Below are 18,046 nucleotides of genomic sequence, written 5' to 3'. Positions count from 1 at the left end.
CCCGCCCCCGCGGGGTCTTCCGGCTGCCGCGCGTGCGGAGCTTCCTTTCTCAGCGGACATCTTGGGAGCAGCAGCAGCAGCCGCAGCATGGTGAGCGCGGGGCCGGGTGCGGGCGGCGGGGGGTCGGAGCGAGCGGCGGGGCACCGGCGCCTTCTCTCATCGTTCCGTCCCTTCTCCCGTCTCGCAGCCGCCCAAAGACGATAAGAAGAAGAAGGACGCCGGCAAGTCCGCCAAGAAGGACAAGGATCCGGTCAACAAGTCGGGTGGAAAGGCCAAGAAAAAGGTGGGAGCCCGCGGGGGAGAGCGGGGCCGCCGGCCTTACCCACACACGGCCCGAGCCGGGCTCTGGCTGCGCGCTGTGGGTGCCGTCGGGCTGTGGTAGCTGCTGTATGAGCGGAGAATCGCAGAGAGCAGCGTTCAGTCCGAGTAACCCCGTGCTTTGCTTCTATGTGCCTCGTTTGTTCTGTTTGAGGGGCGAGACGGAGCCAGCTGAGGGTGGTGCGTAGGACGTGCAGAAAGACCGAGGCCAGTCTTTAGAGATTGCTTAGAAGATGTATTAACGGTTGGTTTCTCCCTTTCTGAGTAGAAGTGGTCCAAGGGGAAAGTGAGAGATAAGTTGAACAACCTTGTGCTGTTTGACAAGGCCACCTACGACAAGCTGTGCAAAGAGGTGCCCAACTACAAACTCATCACGCCAGCGGTGGTCTCAGAGAGACTGAAGATTCGAGGCTCTTTGGCCAGGGCTGCTCTGCAGGAACTGCTCGGTAAAGGTAAGCCTTCAAAACTCTGGAAGAACACCAGGCTGCTGGAATTGGGGATTTTTACCACTACTTTACACCATTATATGCTGCACCTGAAATACACAATTCGGCATGTTTTCAAAAGTCTCTGCCTTCATCTGTATTTCGAAGGCTCAGATGCATTTAGTAGTAATGCTGTGCTAAGAAAATGCTGTTAAAATAGGTTGTAACGCAGCCCCTCCTGGTCTTGAACAAAAGCCTTCGTGTGTGTATGCTCAGTCATTATCCCTGCTAACACCGATTCCATTCTTTCTGTGGAAACAGTCTTTAATCTGTAACGTTAAGTATCATGAACCCTAGGGGTGTTTGCTGTTGGACATCTTTTGGCTCACTGCATTAAAATGACAGCACAACATCCCTGGTATCATGCAGTAGATGTGCACTCAAACCACCTCTTTCACAGGTTTGATCAAACTGGTGTCGAAGCACCGAGCCCAAGTGATCTACACCAGAAACACAAAAGGTGGAGATGCTCCTGCTGCAGGGGAGGACGCGTAGGAAGGTGAGACAGCAGTGTTTGTGTACTGGGTTTCACCACATCCAGGGCTAGCAAACAGCTGCACGCAGCAGCAGGAAGCATGCGATGAGTGATTCCATGTTGCTCGGGGTTGGTCACTTCTCCAGTCTGTTCAGAGGCTGTTACTTGCACTCTTAACGTGGAATTTCTGGAAACATCAGCCCTTGGGATTAGAAGAATTTGCTGTTTTGTCTGCATTGCTCTTTGGGTGGGGAAGGCAGCAGCATCTCTCCCACCACTGTGGGCTGTAGATCATGCATCCTTGCTGCCAAAGCGTGCTGTGACTGATTGCCCTTGTTTAAGCAGAGACTCCCAGTAATTTGCTTTGAGCTGCTGGTCTGATTTGGGACTTCTTGCTTTGCAGGTTCTCCAGCGACCTCCTCGGCAACATCTTATACAGATGCATACAATAAAATTATTGAAATAATTACTTCCCTTCTTTTTCAAAAATGTGTATGTTTCATTATTCATGTGTTACTCAGGGTAGATTCTGGTATAAATTGGGGTTTAGCTTGTTACATCAGCCACTTCTTGACAGGTTTTCTCTTTTTTTGGTTTTATCAAGCACTGCAAATGCAGCATAAAGTTTCCCATGATAAAAGAATGCTTAACAGCAGTAGCTGTTACGGTTGATGTGAGACACATTCAGTTTTAGTAAGAGGAAAACAGAAGCCTCTTCCTTGCATAGGGTAGGAGGTTTTGATTATTTGTTCCAACGTCTTCTAACCAGCCATTCCCCTTTGTTTCTTCACAAGGAAACATTGATCAGGGCAGGGTAAATGGAGATAACAGACTTAAAATAAAGCGAAAGAGCATTGTTTAGAGGGATACAAAAAAAATCTGAGCCTTCCTTTCTCCTGCTGAAGGTTAATTAGTTACCCTTCATGGGAGGCAGAACTGGATTTTTAAATAAATTTATTTAAGGAGATACTATGCTGAAATGCAACGTAGCACAGGGGCAAGACATGCTGTGTAAGGTGGAATTTCTGCCTGTGAAGGCACTGTCTGGGCAAGGGACTAAACCTGCTGGCAGGATCTGGCTTTGTGTTGTCTGTGACTTCAGAAATCAATGCCTGGATCCATGGTACATGGAATCTGCTGCAGCTTCCCCTTCCCATGTAGCTTTCAGTAACGGTGCTCAACTCATCACTTCCATACTAATATGACCTTTCAAGAGACTGAATGCGTCTAGATGTGTACATACATACATACATGAGTACTGAAAACCTTGACACTGACAGAAAGTACAGCTATCTCCAGTCCACCTTTTCACAGAGATCAGAGCCTGGGTTCTGTGTTCTTCTGATCACCTTTTTTTCTTCTTTCCTCCTGATTCAGCTCTAAACTGATGTCTGAAAGAGAGCACAGAAGTCAGCATTCAATAACCTTTATAAAGAGGTAATGAAAACTGCCTCATGTCATAGAACAGTGCTACATGTGATAATTTACAACAGGAGCTCCCCTCAATTTGTTCAGTTATTTCAGTGAACCATGCTTCAGCTGCTTGACAGCCATCAAAGAATGGCTGATGGGGTTGGAAGGCACAGAGCACTGCAGGTGGGGCCTTCCAGGGGCAGAGCAGAGGGGCACAGCCCCCTCCGTCTCCTCCCCCTGCTGCCACCCCTCTGTTTCTGCAGCCCAGGGGACTGTTGGCCTTCTTGTTGGCAGGAGCAGCACCTGGCCTTGCTGAACCTCATCATGTTCTCTCGTGCCCACTTTCTGAGCCCATCCAGGTCCCTCTGGATGGTTCCCTTCCTGCTGTTGTGTCCGCTGCACCACTCAGTTTGGTGTCCTCTGCTCACGCTCAACTCAGCATCAGTCCTGTGCTATTCAGGCTCACCTGGACTGCCACCTCCTGCCATGATTCCAAACCCGGCCGAAGGAAGGAAGCCAGCTGTCCCCTGTCTGGGAGGTATGGTCAAAATTGGCACCAACACGCTCTGCTGGGAGCTTTTTGAGCTTCTGCTTCTCCTCTAAAAGGCGATTTGGGGAGAATTTTTCAGTCAAATTCCTTTTGATTCTTCAGTGCAGTACTGGAGTGTATTTAAAGGTAAATGTATACAAGCTGCTTACTTTGCTTGAGAAATTCCTCATATGAAGGTCCAATTTGTTGTTTGCTTCCATCCTCCTCATCTTCATCTGTTAGCCAGGGAGGTTTTGCTCCTGGAAGACACAGGGAAAATGCATTCAATCACTGCAGTAAAATTAACGGCTCAGCCTGAGAGAGGGAATATTCCCTCTTCCCCTGTACCTGCACCTTGTAAAGTCAGCAGTAAAGAAAAAGTCAAGTTTATGTTCTGTAAATAGGGCAAAAAAAGGCTTCTGGCCTGCCTTGGTTAAGGCCAAGGCCAAATCACACCTAAAGCCAGATACTTTGCACAGCAGCAGCACAATATGAAAGTGTTCTATATTAGCATTATTATTAGCACATCAATATTGCAGCACAAGAGTCAGCACCTTTGGGTATGCTATAACCATTACAAAACTGCTGTAAGTTACCCCGCTTGCAACCCGTGTTTTTGGGGTAGCTGGAAAAGTAGCTGAGAAGCAAGCAAGATTACCTGTATGAACATTTCCTTTCCCTTCTGTTTCCTGTTAAGGGGAAGATAAAACAGTAATTAACAAGTGATGCTTTTAAGTGCCTCTGTGACCAGGGGGTGACACCGCGAGTGCTGCACACAAGGAACATCTGAGAAATTCCCTTCCAGTTCTGCTACAGAAAGGGCAACTATTCTCCTGTCTCTAAGGAGAGCTCTCTTAAAACACATTTTAAACAAAGTTTTCTTCAATGTAAATGCGACCCAGTGTAAATCTCAGCTCACTGCTTGACTGCAAAGATGCCTTTTTCAGCACGAGGTTCACAGGGGTGACTGTAACCCCTCGTTTTGTTTTGTAACATGTAATTTGTAGCTACTTAAATTGAATTCATTAACAACATTGTGCTCTCACCTGGTGGCCAATGAAGGTCAAAGCCTGGCCTGATTCCATCCAGCTTAAATCTGGTCCTGTCTGCATCGCACTTGGGCCGGGCAGCTCAGCACAACCAGAGATGTCCCTGGAACACAGGAACCACAAAACAGGCTGAGAGATGAGCCTGAAACAGCACTGAAGTGGTGTTCAGTGAGTTTTGGGATAAGAAAAAAAGGAGAATCGGTCTTGGTGTATCATAGAATGGCCTGAGTTGAAAAGGAGCACAGCGCTCATCCAGTTCCAACCCCCTGCTGTGTGCAGGTCGCCAACCAGCAGCCCAGGCTGCCCAGAGCCACATCCAGCCTGGCCTTGAATGCCTGCAGGGATGGGGCATCCACAGCCTCCTTGGGCAACCTGTGCCAGTGCCTCACCACCCTCTGGGTGAAAAACTTCCTCCTGATATCCAACCTAAACCTCCCCTGTCTTAATTTAAAACCATCCCCATGTAAATAGTGTACATGTAAAGTTTACATCCCCATGTAAAATTCCCCCTCCTGTTTGTATACTGCCTGGAAGTATATACTGTATTTACTTATATACTGTACTGGAAGGCCACAATGAGTACACACAATGCATTTTTATGATGGTTGCTGATTACATACTTCTTTGTGGAGGGAAGAACAATTTGCCTGGGCATTTGTTGCCTGCTGTACTTCAGGTAAAAGTTGGTTAAAGACGTGAATGAACGGAGGATGCTGAGGCCCGGGATTGGGGCGGGGAAACGGCTCTTACCGGGCAGATCCCACGGCAGAGCTGCAGCCGGCAGGTCCAACACAACGCTCTGTCTCTGTTGGAGGCTGAGTTCGATTCAGGAAAAAGCAACGAGATTTCTGGTACTCAGCGATGCCCGCCAACCCCCCCCCCCTCCCTTCCCGTCCCGTCCAACCCCCGTCGCTCGGCGCAGCAGCGCTGGATACGGCTCAGCTCCGCGGCACCAACCTCGAGGGCCGCCCGCACGGTGTCCCGCTGCCTCCGTTCCGCCTCCCGGATGCGGGCCGCCATCTGCGGGGACAGAGAGGCGCTGAAGGGCGGTCCCTTAACGAGCGGAGTACGGAGGGCTGTTTGCGGTGGTTCCGCATCCCTCACCTGCCGGATGTTTTCCTCCTCACGCTCCTCGTGCGCTCCCACCGCCTTCCGCAACGCCGCCGCGAACCGCTCGTATTCCTCAGCCGGCACCACGAACCGCTCCCGCAGCGCCGCATCCGCGCGGTTCTCCCTCCAGAACCGCACCGTCTCCTGTCGGTGTTCAGCCCTGGGACGGGAAGAGCGCGGAGGGACGGCGGTCACGGCCGGCACCGCGGTCACGACTGGCATCGAGCCCACCGCCCGCTCCTACCCGGCCAGGTGCTGCAGGAGCCCGGCGTGGGGCAGAGCCAACGCTCCGCTCCTCCCGTCCCTCCGCACGCCTCGTCCGCAGCACAGACACCACACGCGCCGCTCGTGCTCCGCCGGGTCGTAGAGCCGCACCGCAGCGCCGTCCAGCGCCGCCCGCGCCGCCGCCACCTCCTCCTCCAAGCGGCCCAGCGCCTCCTGCAGCCGCCGCCGGTGCGCGGTGCTGTACAGATGGCGGCGGCCGGTGAAGAACGTGCGGCGGCACAGCGAACAGCGATACACCGCCATGGCCGCTGAGCGCCGCGGGAGGAGCCTCGGTTCAACCCCGCCCACAGCCGCGTCCGCGGGGCTTAACGAGGCTCCTCCCATCGCTTTAGGGCTCCCCCTGGCGGCAGAGAGTTGTACGACCATGAGAGTGGGAAGGAACTGAAGGCCGCCTGGTGCCGCTCCCTGCAGCGCACAGGGACACCCAAGGCTCAGCAGTGCTCACAGCCCCGTCCAGGATGACCTTGGCTGTCTGCAGGGACGGGGCACCACCGCCTCTCTGGGCAACCCGTGCCTAATTTCAGTCTTCCTAACAGAAAATCACCTTGCATGTGGACACAGCGTGCTGCCCTTCATCCTGTGTGGCTCTAAAGCAGAGGGCAGCATGTGGGGCTGAACTGTGGGAAAAAGAAGAGGCTGCAAAGGTTTGGCTGCTCAGCATTGCTCCTGCTCTCATCACACTCTGGCTCTGTGCTCTGCCTGTGCAGAGGTGTATTCTCCGGCACGGGCAAGGCTCGCTCATACCCCCCACATCTCTCAGTTCTGTGAAGCTGCAGTGAAAGAGCAGAACTCGGATCCCTGCCCCTCCTCTCAGATTTCTGCTCCGCTTCAAAGCAGGGCTGGGGCCGATTGAAGCAGTGCTGGGCTGTGCTGCTGCTCACCTCCATCTCCGCTCCCCCACAGAACAAAGCGCAGCGCTCCGCTTTGATTTCCTCGTTTGAAAGCAATGGGGGACGGAGTTTGAAATGTTCGGTGGCTGTTTCGGTGCGTGCCGGGCCTCAGATCAGGGCGGTGGGGGGCAGGCTGGGCCTGGGGACACCTGGGCTGTGGGCACTGGGGAGCAGAGCGGCACCAGTGGTTGTCACAGCCTTCATGGCTGGAGCTGCGGTCACTGCCAGGCCTCTGGAAACCATCGAGTCCAACCTCCTGCTAAAACAGTTCCCTATGGCAGGTTGCTCAGGTGGGCGTCTGGATGGGTCTTGAGTATCTCCAGAGGATACTGTTCCACCTCTCTGGGCAGCCTGTTGCAGTGTTCTGTCACTCCCACAGTGAAGAAATCCCTCCTCTGTTCATATGGAACTCCCTGGGTTCCAGTTTCTGCCTGTTGCCCCGTGTCCTATTACTAAACACCAGCAAAAAAAGCCCAGCCCCAACGACTTGACTCCCTGTAGATATCTACAAACAGTGCTGAGATGCCCTCTCAGCCCTCTCTCCCTCAGACTGAATCCCAGGGCTCTCAGCCTTCCCTCACACAGGAGATGCTCCAGGCCCTTCGTCATCTTTATGGCCCTCTGCTGCACTCTTTCTAGGAGATCTCTGTCTTCTTTGAACTGGGGAGCCCAGAACTGGACACAGGGCTCCGGATGTGGCCTCAAAGAGGCAGAGCAGAGGGGAGGATCACCTTCCTCATCCCACTGGCTATGCTCTGTGCAGTGCACCCAGGATACCACTGGCCCTCTTGGTCACTAGGGCACACTGCTGCTCATGGCCAACCAGGATACTCAGGACCTTCTTTGTGCTGCTGGTCACAGGCCTCTGAGCTCTGCCAGTCACCAGTCCCCAGCTCATCTCGCAGTCTGCTCATCTATCCCATATTTTCTAAGTTTTATTATATGGAGACAACGTCAAAGGCCTTACTGAAGTCAGCAGTGTGCACTGCAGGCAGGGACAGGTGTGAGGACAGAGGAACAGTTCTTTACCCAGCAAAGAGTGCACTTGTCCAAGCCACAGGCTGCAGCTTCTCCATGGCAATACTACTGGAGACAGTGTCAAAGGCTTTGCTGAAATGTAGGCTACCTCTACAGCCTTTCCCTCATCCACCAGGTGGGTGACTCAATCATAGAAGGAGATGAGGTTGGTCAGGCAGGATCTGCCTTTCATGAATCCATTCTGGCTATGCCCGATCCCCTGGTTGTCCCACACGTGCCGTGTGATCTCACTTCAGATGATCTGTCACTGTGCTGTTCGTTGGTGTGCTGCCTGTGGTACCACTGGGGCTGAGATGTTTGGAAATCTGCAGCCATAAGAAGGCTGCAATGAGGTCTCCCCACAGACATCTCTTCCTCCAAAGGCACAACTCCAGGCAGGTGACATCAGTTGCCCTTCCTTTGCCCACCGATGCCATCACTCCATCACAGAAGGCCACTGCATGGGTCAGGCACGCTGTGCCCTTGGTGAAGCCGTGCTGGCTGTCTCACCCCACTATCCCAATGCTCCTTAACATCTCTTCCAGGAGAATCTGCTCCACATTCTTCCCAGGCACAGAAGTGAGGCTCCCTGGCCTATAGTTCCCAGGTCTTTCTTTCTTCCTTTCTTAGAAACAGGAGAGATGTTTCCCCTTTTCCCATCCCGAGGGACTTTGTCTGACAGCCATGACTTTTCAAATATGATGGAGAGCAGCTTGGCAGCCAAGGTTGTCTCTGCTCAGCTGAATCTGTGGCCATGCCACAGCACAGCAGTGAGCCGTGCTGCCAACACGTGCAGTGCTGGGTTGGAAGAGATGCAGCCCATGGCTGTCGTGCCTGGCAGCAGCGGGATGCTGACAGTCTGTGTGTTCGGGCATAAGGCAGCTCTGTGTAATTCAGCCTCGCTGTTCTTGTCAGTTCAGAGTCAGGAGGACCATGTCACTACACGTTTCATCTAAAAAAAACCAAATAAATCACCTTTTTCCTGTAGCTTGCAAGAGGAATGTAGTATCTTTAAGGCACCCCCCTCCCATTCCCCTAATACCTCAAGGCCTCTGAGTGATTCTGGAGGAGAGGATCAGTGCAGGAGTTTCAGGCATCTTTCCCTGCCCTGCTGCACTGCTCACTTACCGCTCTGAAGGCTGTGCTTTGCCATTTCCATGGAAACCATTAGTTGCTAAGCAACTGGAGCATCATCTGTGCTGAGCCCTCGCATCTAATTATCCCATCACAGTGGCTGAGAGGGGCTGGGGGGGATTAACTCTTCTACCATGGCAGATCCATTGACAACACTTTAGTAACATTTAAAGGGACATCATCACCCTTCTCTAGCATTTACTGGCGGTGTTGCTCAGACAGTGACTTGGTTTTCTTGCATTATTGGAATATAAGGAGAAATAGAGGTTTCTGCAAGCAACCAGGAGAAGCTGGCAGTGCTTGTGGCATGCTGGCTGCCCATGCAAGGAGCTCTGCTGAGAGCTGTTGGGTCTTCTTCCTGGCAGAGGTGTGCACACCCTGCTCAGCTGTGTGCCTGGGTAGTGCACTCCGTGTCTCATGGACTGGGGCCACACTTCCAGTCCTCATATCTCTTCTTTGCATCATGTGCCTTGCAGAAATTCCTGTGGTTTGAAGTGGAGAGAAAGGTGCAAAGCAAAAGCTCTTTTTTTTCAACTGTGATTGGGAAACAGAAAAAAGGAGCAGTGCTCACAGCCTTTTGCTTTTGTTTCTTCGGTGTAAGTGGGCTCAATACCCGCTCACAAGATGTGAGGTCTCAGTGAGAAGGTGGTGGGCCATGTGAGCACAGGGGGCAGGGGATGACTGCTTCTCAGCAAAAGTGAGAAGGTTGTGCACGTGCAGAAAGGAAAGGAACTGTTCAGAACAGCATTTGCCGTGTGTTGGGGGCTTGCGGAGATTAGGAAAAGCAAATGTGCAAACCTATGACTCACGCATGAGGTCCCAGAGTCAGGAAGGAGTAATGTAAAAGCTGCTTGAGCCATGTGCTGAATGCTAATGAGGCAAGCAACGCTCACAGGAGTGCTGCAACCCGCCATCGCTGTGCTTCGCCACCAGTGTGGCCAATTCCCTGCAAAGAAAGAGCAGCTCGTGCTGCAGGCCATGCTGGATAACTGCAACTTCTGTGCCTTGCATAGCAAGGCAGTCAGGGGCTGCAGAGCTGTGTGCTCCTATGTGGAACAGATGGGATGTCCTCTTCCAGAGTTTGCAGTCCGTGCTGATCCCAGGGCAATCTCTGAGGAGGAAGCAGGCCTGCCCCTGGACACAGGGTCTTCCTGCTGAAGCAGACCAGTGCTTGCTCTCTGCCCTTGGTAGCGGCTATGGGAGGTGGGACAGAAATGCAGGGTGGTTTTCTGTTGTTGTTTTAAAGTAAAAAATACTTAAACAACTTTATATGTGAGGGAAGAGCCCTTTATATTTTCAAGAACATTTGGTTTCTAAGAGCCAATCTCAACAGATGCACTGTCAGTTCTGAGCAGGACAACCTCATATGGAAGAGCTGTGTATGAGGAAAAATGTATCGGCTGTACCAAATGCCTCCCACTCAGACTGACATCCCCGAAAAGTGGAGCAGCTTTATCTCAATTAGTGTCCAGAACTGTGCTCCTCAATGGAGTCCCTTAGTAGGAATCCGGCTCCTTCTTCCTCTTGTGAGCCCTTTTGTGCAGAGGGGACCTGAGGACAGGACTCTGCAATGCACGCAGGCACGAAGCTGGAGAGGGAACCGGGTACCTGTCAGATACACAGGTGCTATTCGGCCTGGTGATGCACATGGTTCATCCCTCCCTGTTCATCCCCTCTGTAATCCAATTTGCATTCCCTTTTCTTCCTCTGGATCCGGCTGTTACCATGGGAACTATGTTCACAGTTGTGTTTCATTGGCTTCTGGAAAAACTCCTTTTTCTCTTTCCCCTTTTCCACCTTGGGCACAGAGCTGTCAGGGGGTGGGGAAACCCATAAGGATTCTGGTAACCAGCAGGAAGGCAGCAGTCAGAAGGAAGAACAGGGAATTACGGCAAGGCCTAAGGAGCTGGAGGAAGTAATGGTGCTCGTGTGGCCTGCAGCTCGGTCACTGGTGTGGCACTGATGTACGGGTGAGAGAAAAAAAGGGAGGAGAAGCTGCCCAAGTCTCCTGTGCTGTCTGTATGCTACCTCTTGCTCTGCCCAAGGAGGAAGGGCTTGCTTTGAGGGCCTTTTCAAGAGCATGCACAGAAAGTTGCAAGCGGCTGAGATACCCCATCTTAATGAATTAACACTTGTTGGCAGCTGCGTGATGTGCCTTAGTGCTTCTAATGCAACATCTCTCCTTAAACTGTGAGAGGAAGAGAGAGAGAGAGCAGCAGGGCTGTGCTCCACTGCCTCTGGCCCTGACTTTTCCCATCTAAACAGACCCTGCCTCGGTTTTTGTCCTGGCAAAGCACCTCAGCCTTCAGTGCTCCTGGGTACCTGCTGCCAGATGCTCAGCCCTCCTGCACTGCCTTCCACCTGAGAGAGAATTTTAATGATCAGTTCTGAGTATGCACAGCTGTGAACTGCTGTAAGGTACCTGTTAGGCAGATATTAAAGCAGGGCACGCAGGAAGGGGTGATTCAGCGTTTCCAGCACCAGTTGCTGCTCCTGGAAGGGGGTGTTTGCTTGGCAGGAGCGAGGACGCCGCAGCCATTCACTTCTTTCATTGCGTGGCTGGATGTAAAATCTCCTCTCGGCATTTTTTCAGCCACAGTTCCTCCTTCTCTTCGCTCAGATCCCCCCCCGGCCCCCCCCACTCCGTTATCCGCTCTCGCGGAGCCACCGCCCGGGGCGCCCGCGGCCGCAAGGGGGCGCCATAACAGCCGCTCGGGCCCTCAGCCGCCGCGGCACCTCCCCTGCGCTCAGCCGGCGCTTTGCGGGGCCCCGCGCGGTTCGGGGGCGGCTCCCGGTGTCCCCGGCGTCCCGCACCGTGAGCGGCTCCTCCCTGAGAAGCTGCCCCGGGGGCACGGGAAATGTCAGAATCCCGGGCCGGCCCAGAGAGTGGGAGTCCGGTGTTAGGCTGCCTCGGAAGCCTTACACGCAGAGCGGGTTTCTTTGCAAAGAAGGGAATCTTTCTTTCTTTTTGTGTTTCTGCCAACGAAACGGAGGGATACGCACGTATTCCTGAGGCCGGAGGAGCCGGCCGCTTGTGTGCAGTTCTGTGTAGCCGTGCGAGTGGCGGTTAATAAGGTAAACGTTTCATAATACCGATATTGTGGAGAGCTGCTGTTGCCAGACGCGCTGATGCCGCGCCTTTGGGCGACGAGCCCGGGCTGCCGGGGGCCTGGGGCAAAGGTCTGCGGTGCCTCTGCTCCTGCTGCGAGCTGCCTGATCCTCCAGGGGTCAGCCTGGGCGCTGCTGGCTCATCTTTCTCATCCTGCCTGTGCCGTGGGACGCCCCCCCAAAACCTTACTATTGCCGGAAAAGCACAATGGCTGTGAGCTCTGCTTCTGTGATGTTGCGTGCTGGGAAGACGGCGTGCATCCAGCACTGAGCTGCTGCACTGCAGAGATGCTGCTGTGGGGTACGGTGGTGCCCACACGTCTGTGGGAGAGCATGGAGCAAGGTTAGGGGAGCTGGGAACGTGGGAGGAACACGGATTGAGAAGCAGCTGACAGGTGGCTGGGCAGGAGGACCTTTCCCTCGCACCAATTCCCAGAGTCCTGCTGGCAGCCGGCTGAGGTGCTGAGCATCTCCATCAGGGAAGCACCATCAGGGATGCATGTCTCGGGGGCCTGGGATATGGATGAGCTGAAGGAGCAGCGACCCCAAACGCTAATAGAGATATTGAATAAAATTGTATTTGTGTCGGGTTTGTGGCCTCGCAGAGCAATCCTGATCTCTGCTCCAGGGCTCGCTGACAAAGGGCTCACGTATCCGCAGCGACAGAGCTCCCAGCGTTCCTCGGGAGATGGAGGGACTGAGTAAATAACCACGGGGAGGGATTGCTCCGTGCCCGCTTCTGCTTCGCCACGAGACTGCAGCAACAGGGATAACAAAACCCGTTCCTACGCCTCGCTCCCCGCTACAACGCGCCGTGCTGTAACTTCGGGGCGGGCACCCGCAGCTCCGCGCACCGCCTGCTACTTGAGACTGTGCACACGTCCGTCTGTCCGGACAGCCCCCGCGTGCACGCTGATGGAGCGCTGCCGGGGAGCGGCGGGCACCTGCGGGCGGCGGAGCGGAGCTCAGGAATGCGATCGCGGGCAGGCAGACAGCGCCGGAGCCGCCTCTGTTTGTACAACCCCGAGATCCCCCGCAGCCCGCGCAGGGCCTGCCGGTGCCTGCGAGCCAGCCAGGAATGTCACACGGAAATCTCGGTGCTGCGGGGGGAGCCGCGTTCCTCCTCGCCCCGCGGGTTCATCCCGCCGCCCTTGGCACCCCGAGCCCAGAGCCTCGGCCCACCCGGCTGCCGGCCTCCCTCTGCCTCGCGGGGGGAATCTGGCTGGCTTTGTGTCACTGAGGCGCTGTGATTTCAGAGCCAACCCTGCCTGCTCAGTTTTTCCAAACCCTCACTTGGAAGGAAGGAGCCATATCAGGATAAGAGTCCTCCCCACCCACCCTGCTCCCTGCCACCTTCCCGGCTCCCCAGCCAGCCCAGGCCCCGGGTCGCAGTGGGAGGCGCCGGCCGTGCTGATTGCTGCATTTATTACACCGGTGGCCTCGCTAAATGGTTTAACCCTTTGCTCCCTGCAGATGCTGCCGGCGTTGCTTTGCAGGCGGCAGGCTCGGGTCCGTCCCGCTGGCGGCTGCCCCGGCCGTGCAAGCTGCCCTGGGGGCTCCCATTTCTGTGTCCCTGCCGAGGTGGCAGGAAGCCCCCCGCCCTACTGGGCGGCAGAAGCTCCCCCCGAGCTCCGACGCCGGCAGCCCTGAGCTCTTGCTGCCGTTGTCACCAGAGACCAGGCTGCTGCAGTGGGAGTTAAACTCATCTGCTGTGCCAGAACTCCAGCGGCACCAAGGCTTTGTGCACACCGCAGCAGGCCAGGATGAATTCTGAGCTGCAGTGATCATCTGAGACTGTGGGAAGATGAGTCTGGCGCGGCCAAGGGAGTAACAGTGAAGGGAGAAGGCTTGGAGAGCTGCGCCGTGCCGTGTGTGCATTAGGAGTGCATCTGATGTTGTAAGACATCCCGAGCCTTGGTGCCTTTGTGATCCTGAATTGTGTCAGCAGTTTGTCTTTGCAAGAAGGTGGTTTGTCAGCAGTGTATTTTCATGTGGGGAACTGTTTAGCCTGATTAAATTCTCCTCTGGTACTTCAGCACAGGTGGCATTTTGGCTTTGTAACTGCAGCATAGAAATCACAGACTCATAGAATGGCTCAGGTTGGAGGGGAGCTCGAAGCCCACCCAGTGCCACCCCCGGCCGTGGGCAGGGCTGCCCCCCACCAGCTCAGGCTGCCCAGGGCCCCATCCCACCTGGCCTGGAGTGCCTGCAGGGATGGGGCACCCACAGCTCTCTGGGCAGCAGTGCCAAGAAAATCCCACAGGGTGTGGAGGGAGCTGCAGGACCCATCCAGTCAGGCAGAGCAGGTCTCAACCCCAGCATGAGAACTCTGAGCTGGAGACCGAGGCTGAATGCATCCCTTCATGTGTTGTCTTCGTGCTCCCCTGTTTCTTCCGGCAGCAGTGACTGAACGGCCTTGGCCTGTTGGATAGGGGGCGGTTAATAAGTTAGCATGAACACAACAGCCTGGAATCCTCCTTTGAAAGGAGTATAGACGCCAAGCTGGATGCTCCTGATCCTTTCCAGATCCAGCTGGCCGATGGCACACTGTGCCTGGGCAGCTGCAGGAGCGCAAGAGGGAGCACAGGCTTCTCACAGCTGCCTGCTGCTGGCTGCAGCACTGCTCAGACTCTAATGAGCACGTAATGAGGGAGCCCATTCTTCCCCGTTGGCCACAAGGCTGGGCACAGATCTGGGGCCTTGCCTGGTTGGCTTTTTTCCCCTTTCCTTGAGGAACAGCTTGTGGTACCATCGAAACAGAAGTGGGATTGAGGACTCACCGTGCAGCCTGGGAGAGACGGAGGCATGGCAGGGACCTGCAGGACTGTGGGATAGGATCTGTGCCAGCGTCTGCGGGAACTGAGACATGGTGGCCAGGAATCCGCATAGAGAAAGATTGGAGGGCAGCATCAGGAGAACAGAGATGTTTTTAGGCTGGACTACCTCTGCAGCTGAAATCTCATCTCTTCCTTCTCCTCTCCTGGGGAGCAGCGGATGAGTCCAAGCCTCCACATGCCAGGTCTGCAGATTTAGTGCTGGGGCTGCTGTGATCTCCCTGCTCTCCCTGCCCAGGCTCGTTTCCTTCATGCCAGGTGATGTGTGCTCTTCCATCCCCTGGGCCTCAATGGGGGGTTGGTCTGGGACTGGAATGGGCCACCGGGGAAACCTTTCATAAAGAACTCCAGCTAACTGTGAATCACATTGTTAATTCCAGTGTAGTTAATTGGACCTAATTAATCATATTCATAAGTGTAATGAGAGCCTTGCCCACAGGGGTCTTGTGGAGGTCTGAGCTTGGGGACGGTGTTCTAGAGAGGCAATGGGAATGAACACATCCCTGGATCCCAAATGTTCTCATCAGTGAAAGTGCAACAGGACAAGGCTGTGGCCCTGCAGCCCGGTGTCTCTTGTGCCCCACCTCTAGCTCCCTCTTCTCCTGGCTGCTGCTTTCCACTCTGTATGGCTCAAGCTCTTTGCCTAAGCGAGTTACTCAACAGCACCTCACCAGGGACCTGCTCAAGCTCCTTAAGAAAACAGCCACCTCTTTGCATGGACTGATCTGAGCCAAACCATGACCTTGACAGCAAGCACTCTTGGTCTTTGGCCCAGGGAACACTAGTTTGGAAAGGAGACTCTGGGCTTCCTAGGTGTGTGTTTTTCTTGTTGCATCTTTCCCTTTGAGCAAGGGTCATCGTCTTGGGAGAGCCAACAGCTCCTGCCACTGGAAGAATGAATGTGACAGCAGAAGGAAGGAGTGGCATATTTGTTGGAAATGCCCAGCACAGGTTGTAACCTGGAACAGTTCCTTCCCCTCCTGTCTCTGCTGGTGTGGCTGTAATGATAGAAAAGGGGAGACTGGGAGTGTTAATTAAAGGCAGAGCTGAGCACGGAGCCCACAGGGGCAGGCCTCCCACTGCCCTTTCCCAGTCTCACTCAGCCACTTATGTGTGTGCAGAGAGATGTGAGGGGCTGTGATGTCAGAAGCCTGGGAGCAAAGGGGAAGGGGAGAAGGAGAGGTGGCGAGCAGGTGGAGGTCCTCTGTCCTCTCTGCATTGGGCTGAGATGGAGAGAAGCAGCTCTCAGCTTCTCAGGTCGCACTGTGCCCGCTGCCCAGGCCGCCCACCAAGGCTGGGTGCTGAGAGAAGCCTGGGGTGAGCAGAGGCACATCTATACATCGTCCCTTTTGTCTGCTCCGACCTCAGATGTTTTCCCCAGGCATTGCTTTGGGTGCACCTGGGGGAAAACGCCTTCGAAGGGGAATTACCGATCCGTTCTGTTTTTCCCTTTAGGAGCAGCGAGCTTTCACTTGCCTTCCGTGCCTCTGCTGTCACTCGGCTGTAGCAGCCAAAGTTTGCTTTGCCGAGCTGTGCGTTAGGCGCTCGCGTCGCTCGTTTGCTCACAACACCGCCCTGGCTGAGGACGGACGCGGCGGGGGCGGCCGGGATGCGCGCCCCCCGCGGGGGTCCTCCGCCGCTACTCGCCGCCAGGGGGCGCTGCCGCCGCGTCCCCGACCGCCCCCCCCCGCTGCGGTTCCCGCGGGGCCGCCCCGGTGCGGGCAGCACTGTGCGGGAGGGGGGGGGGACGGCGCTGCGCCCGATCCGGGAGCTCCGTGCCGGGGCTCCTTGCCGGGGTCTTTGCTGAGGGTCCTCTCTGGATGCCGCGGTGGCTTTCTTGCTGTGTCATTCCTCGCCGCGAGCCAAGTCGGTAACCGAGGCTCTGTCTCCGGTCGCGGCCGCTGACTTGCGGTCACGCCGGGCAGGAGGGAGAGACGTATCTTGTCAGTTAGGGCCGCTGCTTCCCGGCAGCTGCGATGCATTGCTTGTCCCCTTTAGCTCTGCAACGCTTTAAGATGCTGCCGAGCGGTCCGTGCCGCCAGCCCACCTCTGGGCGATCCGGGCACTGCAGGCAGAAGGTGACGCGGACCTCGGGGACGCTCCCAGGGAAGCTGAACTGCCGTGACAAGGAGGCTGCGGGGCTTCATCTGAAGCGCACCGGGGGATGGGAGCGGGGCGATGAACCAGGCCCGAGTGACAGCATTGAGAGAAGGCTGAGCGCTGTCGTGGGGAAGCCCGGGCCGTGTGGATCCACGGGTGACGTTGCCCCTTGCAGGCAGCACAGAAACCCGCCGGTAATCGCATTTGTGCGAGATAACCGGGCGTGTAATGTCGCACAGGTGGATGTGCATCTGTGCAGCCGCTCGCAGGCAGGCAGCCACCTCTGCTGCAGGGGCTGCAGGCGGCTTCAGACCGAGCACCGCGCGCCCGGCGCTGCCTTTCCCCGCCGTCGGGTCGGAAATCTCCCCGTGTCTCAGCGGCGGGTGTTTCCTCGCTGCTCCGCGCGCTGTGTGGCCGTTCCCGGCCCAGCTCCACCGTGTGCCCGGCGGTGCCCGGCTCCGTCCGGACGCGCCCTGCGGGTTCGCACCGTGCTTGCGAGAAAGACGTTCCGCGTGTTTCCCCCTCCGTCGCTCGGCACGCAGCAGCCGCTCCGCCCGGGGAACTGCCGCGCCCGCCGCAGGGTGCGACGAGCAGAACCCCATCCTGCAGCCTTTTTTAGTTTCGGTGGTGGAAGGTTTCTCCGTCGCAGGCTGCTTGCAGAAATGAGGTCATTTTGTCCGCGTCCCCCGCCAGGCGACGGCGTCTCCTTCCTCGCAGTAATCGCAGAGCCGAGGCCCGCGGCTCGGCAGTCCCGCCCGGGGCTCCCAGGGGCCGCGGAGCCGGCGCTCCCCGTTCCGAGCTGGGCGGCGGTGCGCGGGGATGCGGTCGGGCTGCGCGCCCCGTCCCGGCGGCCGTGCGCCTCCAGTGCCGCCCTCGCAAGGTGCGCGTCCCCGGCAGGCCGCTGGGAGGCCGGCGGAAAGCCCGAGATTAGGAAGCAGTTAATCAGCGCCGGAGCGAGCGGGGCTTTTATTTTGACAGGGCAGCGCTTGGCTCCTTGCACGGAGGAAAGTGAATGATCCTGTTTCTCCAAATGATTATTCAGGCTCCGGCGGAGAAAGGAGCACTCGGCACGCAGCGCTTCGCCCCTCGCCACGGCGCCCCCGCCCGCCCCCGGGCTGCCGCGGCCGCCGGCACCGGAGCCGCCCGCCCGGCGGGGAAAGCGCCCGCAACTCGCGGCCGGGAGGGAAGTTGGTGCTCGCCGCGGCCGGACGCCGAGCTCCGCCGGCGGGCGCGGGCTGGAGCCGCCGGCGGCGAAAGCGAAAGGAGCGGGGCGGTGGGGCGCCGGGCTCGGAGCGCCGC

The 18,046-nt window shown here is 56.2% G+C and overlaps 2 protein-coding genes across 2 annotated transcripts; one reads left to right on the top strand and one right to left on the bottom strand.

Annotated features, from left to right (window-relative positions):
* The first annotated feature begins 6 nt into the window (after nt 1-6).
* On the top strand, nt 7-1,767 carry RPS25 (ribosomal protein S25). Its single transcript, XM_042882343.1, has 5 exons — nt 7-90; nt 188-283; nt 587-770; nt 1,204-1,302; nt 1,682-1,767. Exons 1-4 carry the CDS (start codon nt 88-90, stop codon nt 1,296-1,298), a joined length of 378 nt encoding a protein of 125 aa, XP_042738277.1. The 5' UTR covers nt 7-87; the 3' UTR covers nt 1,299-1,302; nt 1,682-1,767.
* Nucleotides 1,768-2,215: 448 nt separating this feature from the next.
* CENATAC (centrosomal AT-AC splicing factor) lies at nt 2,216-5,913 on the bottom strand. The gene is made up of 9 exons (XM_042882340.1): nt 5,624-5,913; nt 5,374-5,539; nt 5,227-5,289; nt 5,020-5,084; nt 4,267-4,372; nt 3,879-3,909; nt 3,391-3,480; nt 3,158-3,290; nt 2,216-2,669 (listed from the first exon to the last, which is right to left on the bottom strand). The coding sequence occupies exons 1-9, from the start codon at nt 5,905-5,907 to the stop codon at nt 2,624-2,626; spliced, it is 984 nt and encodes a 327-aa protein (XP_042738274.1). The 5' UTR covers nt 5,908-5,913; the 3' UTR covers nt 2,216-2,623.
* Nucleotides 5,914-18,046: the final 12,133 nt, after the last annotated feature.

The sequence above is a fragment of the Lagopus leucura genome, unplaced genomic scaffold, assembly GCF_019238085.1.
Source record: "Lagopus leucura isolate 7727_CA_CO unplaced genomic scaffold, USGS_WTPT01 Super-Scaffold_100034, whole genome shotgun sequence".
NCBI lineage: Eukaryota > Metazoa > Chordata > Aves > Galliformes > Phasianidae > Lagopus > Lagopus leucura.
The sequence above is the reverse complement of the archived record's forward strand: the minus strand, read 5'-3'. Positions and strand labels throughout refer to the sequence as shown.

Coding starts and splice junctions, on each gene's coding strand:
- CENATAC (XM_042882340.1), bottom strand. CDS start 5,907: ATGGCGGTGTATCGCTGTTCGCTGTGCCGCCGCACGTTCTTCACCGGC. Junction 5,085..5,226: donor CCGTGCGGGCGGCCCTCGAG/GTTGGTGCCGCG, acceptor AATCGAACTCAG/CCTCCAACAGAGACAGAGCG. Junction 3,481..3,878: donor GAAAGGAAATGTTCATACAG/GTAATCTTGCTT, acceptor TGTGTCTTCCAG/GAGCAAAACCTCCCTGGCTA.
- RPS25 (XM_042882343.1), top strand. Junction 284..586: donor GTGGAAAGGCCAAGAAAAAG/GTGGGAGCCCGC, acceptor CTTTCTGAGTAG/AAGTGGTCCAAGGGGAAAGT. Junction 771..1,203: donor GCAGGAACTGCTCGGTAAAG/GTAAGCCTTCAA, acceptor CCTCTTTCACAG/GTTTGATCAAACTGGTGTCG.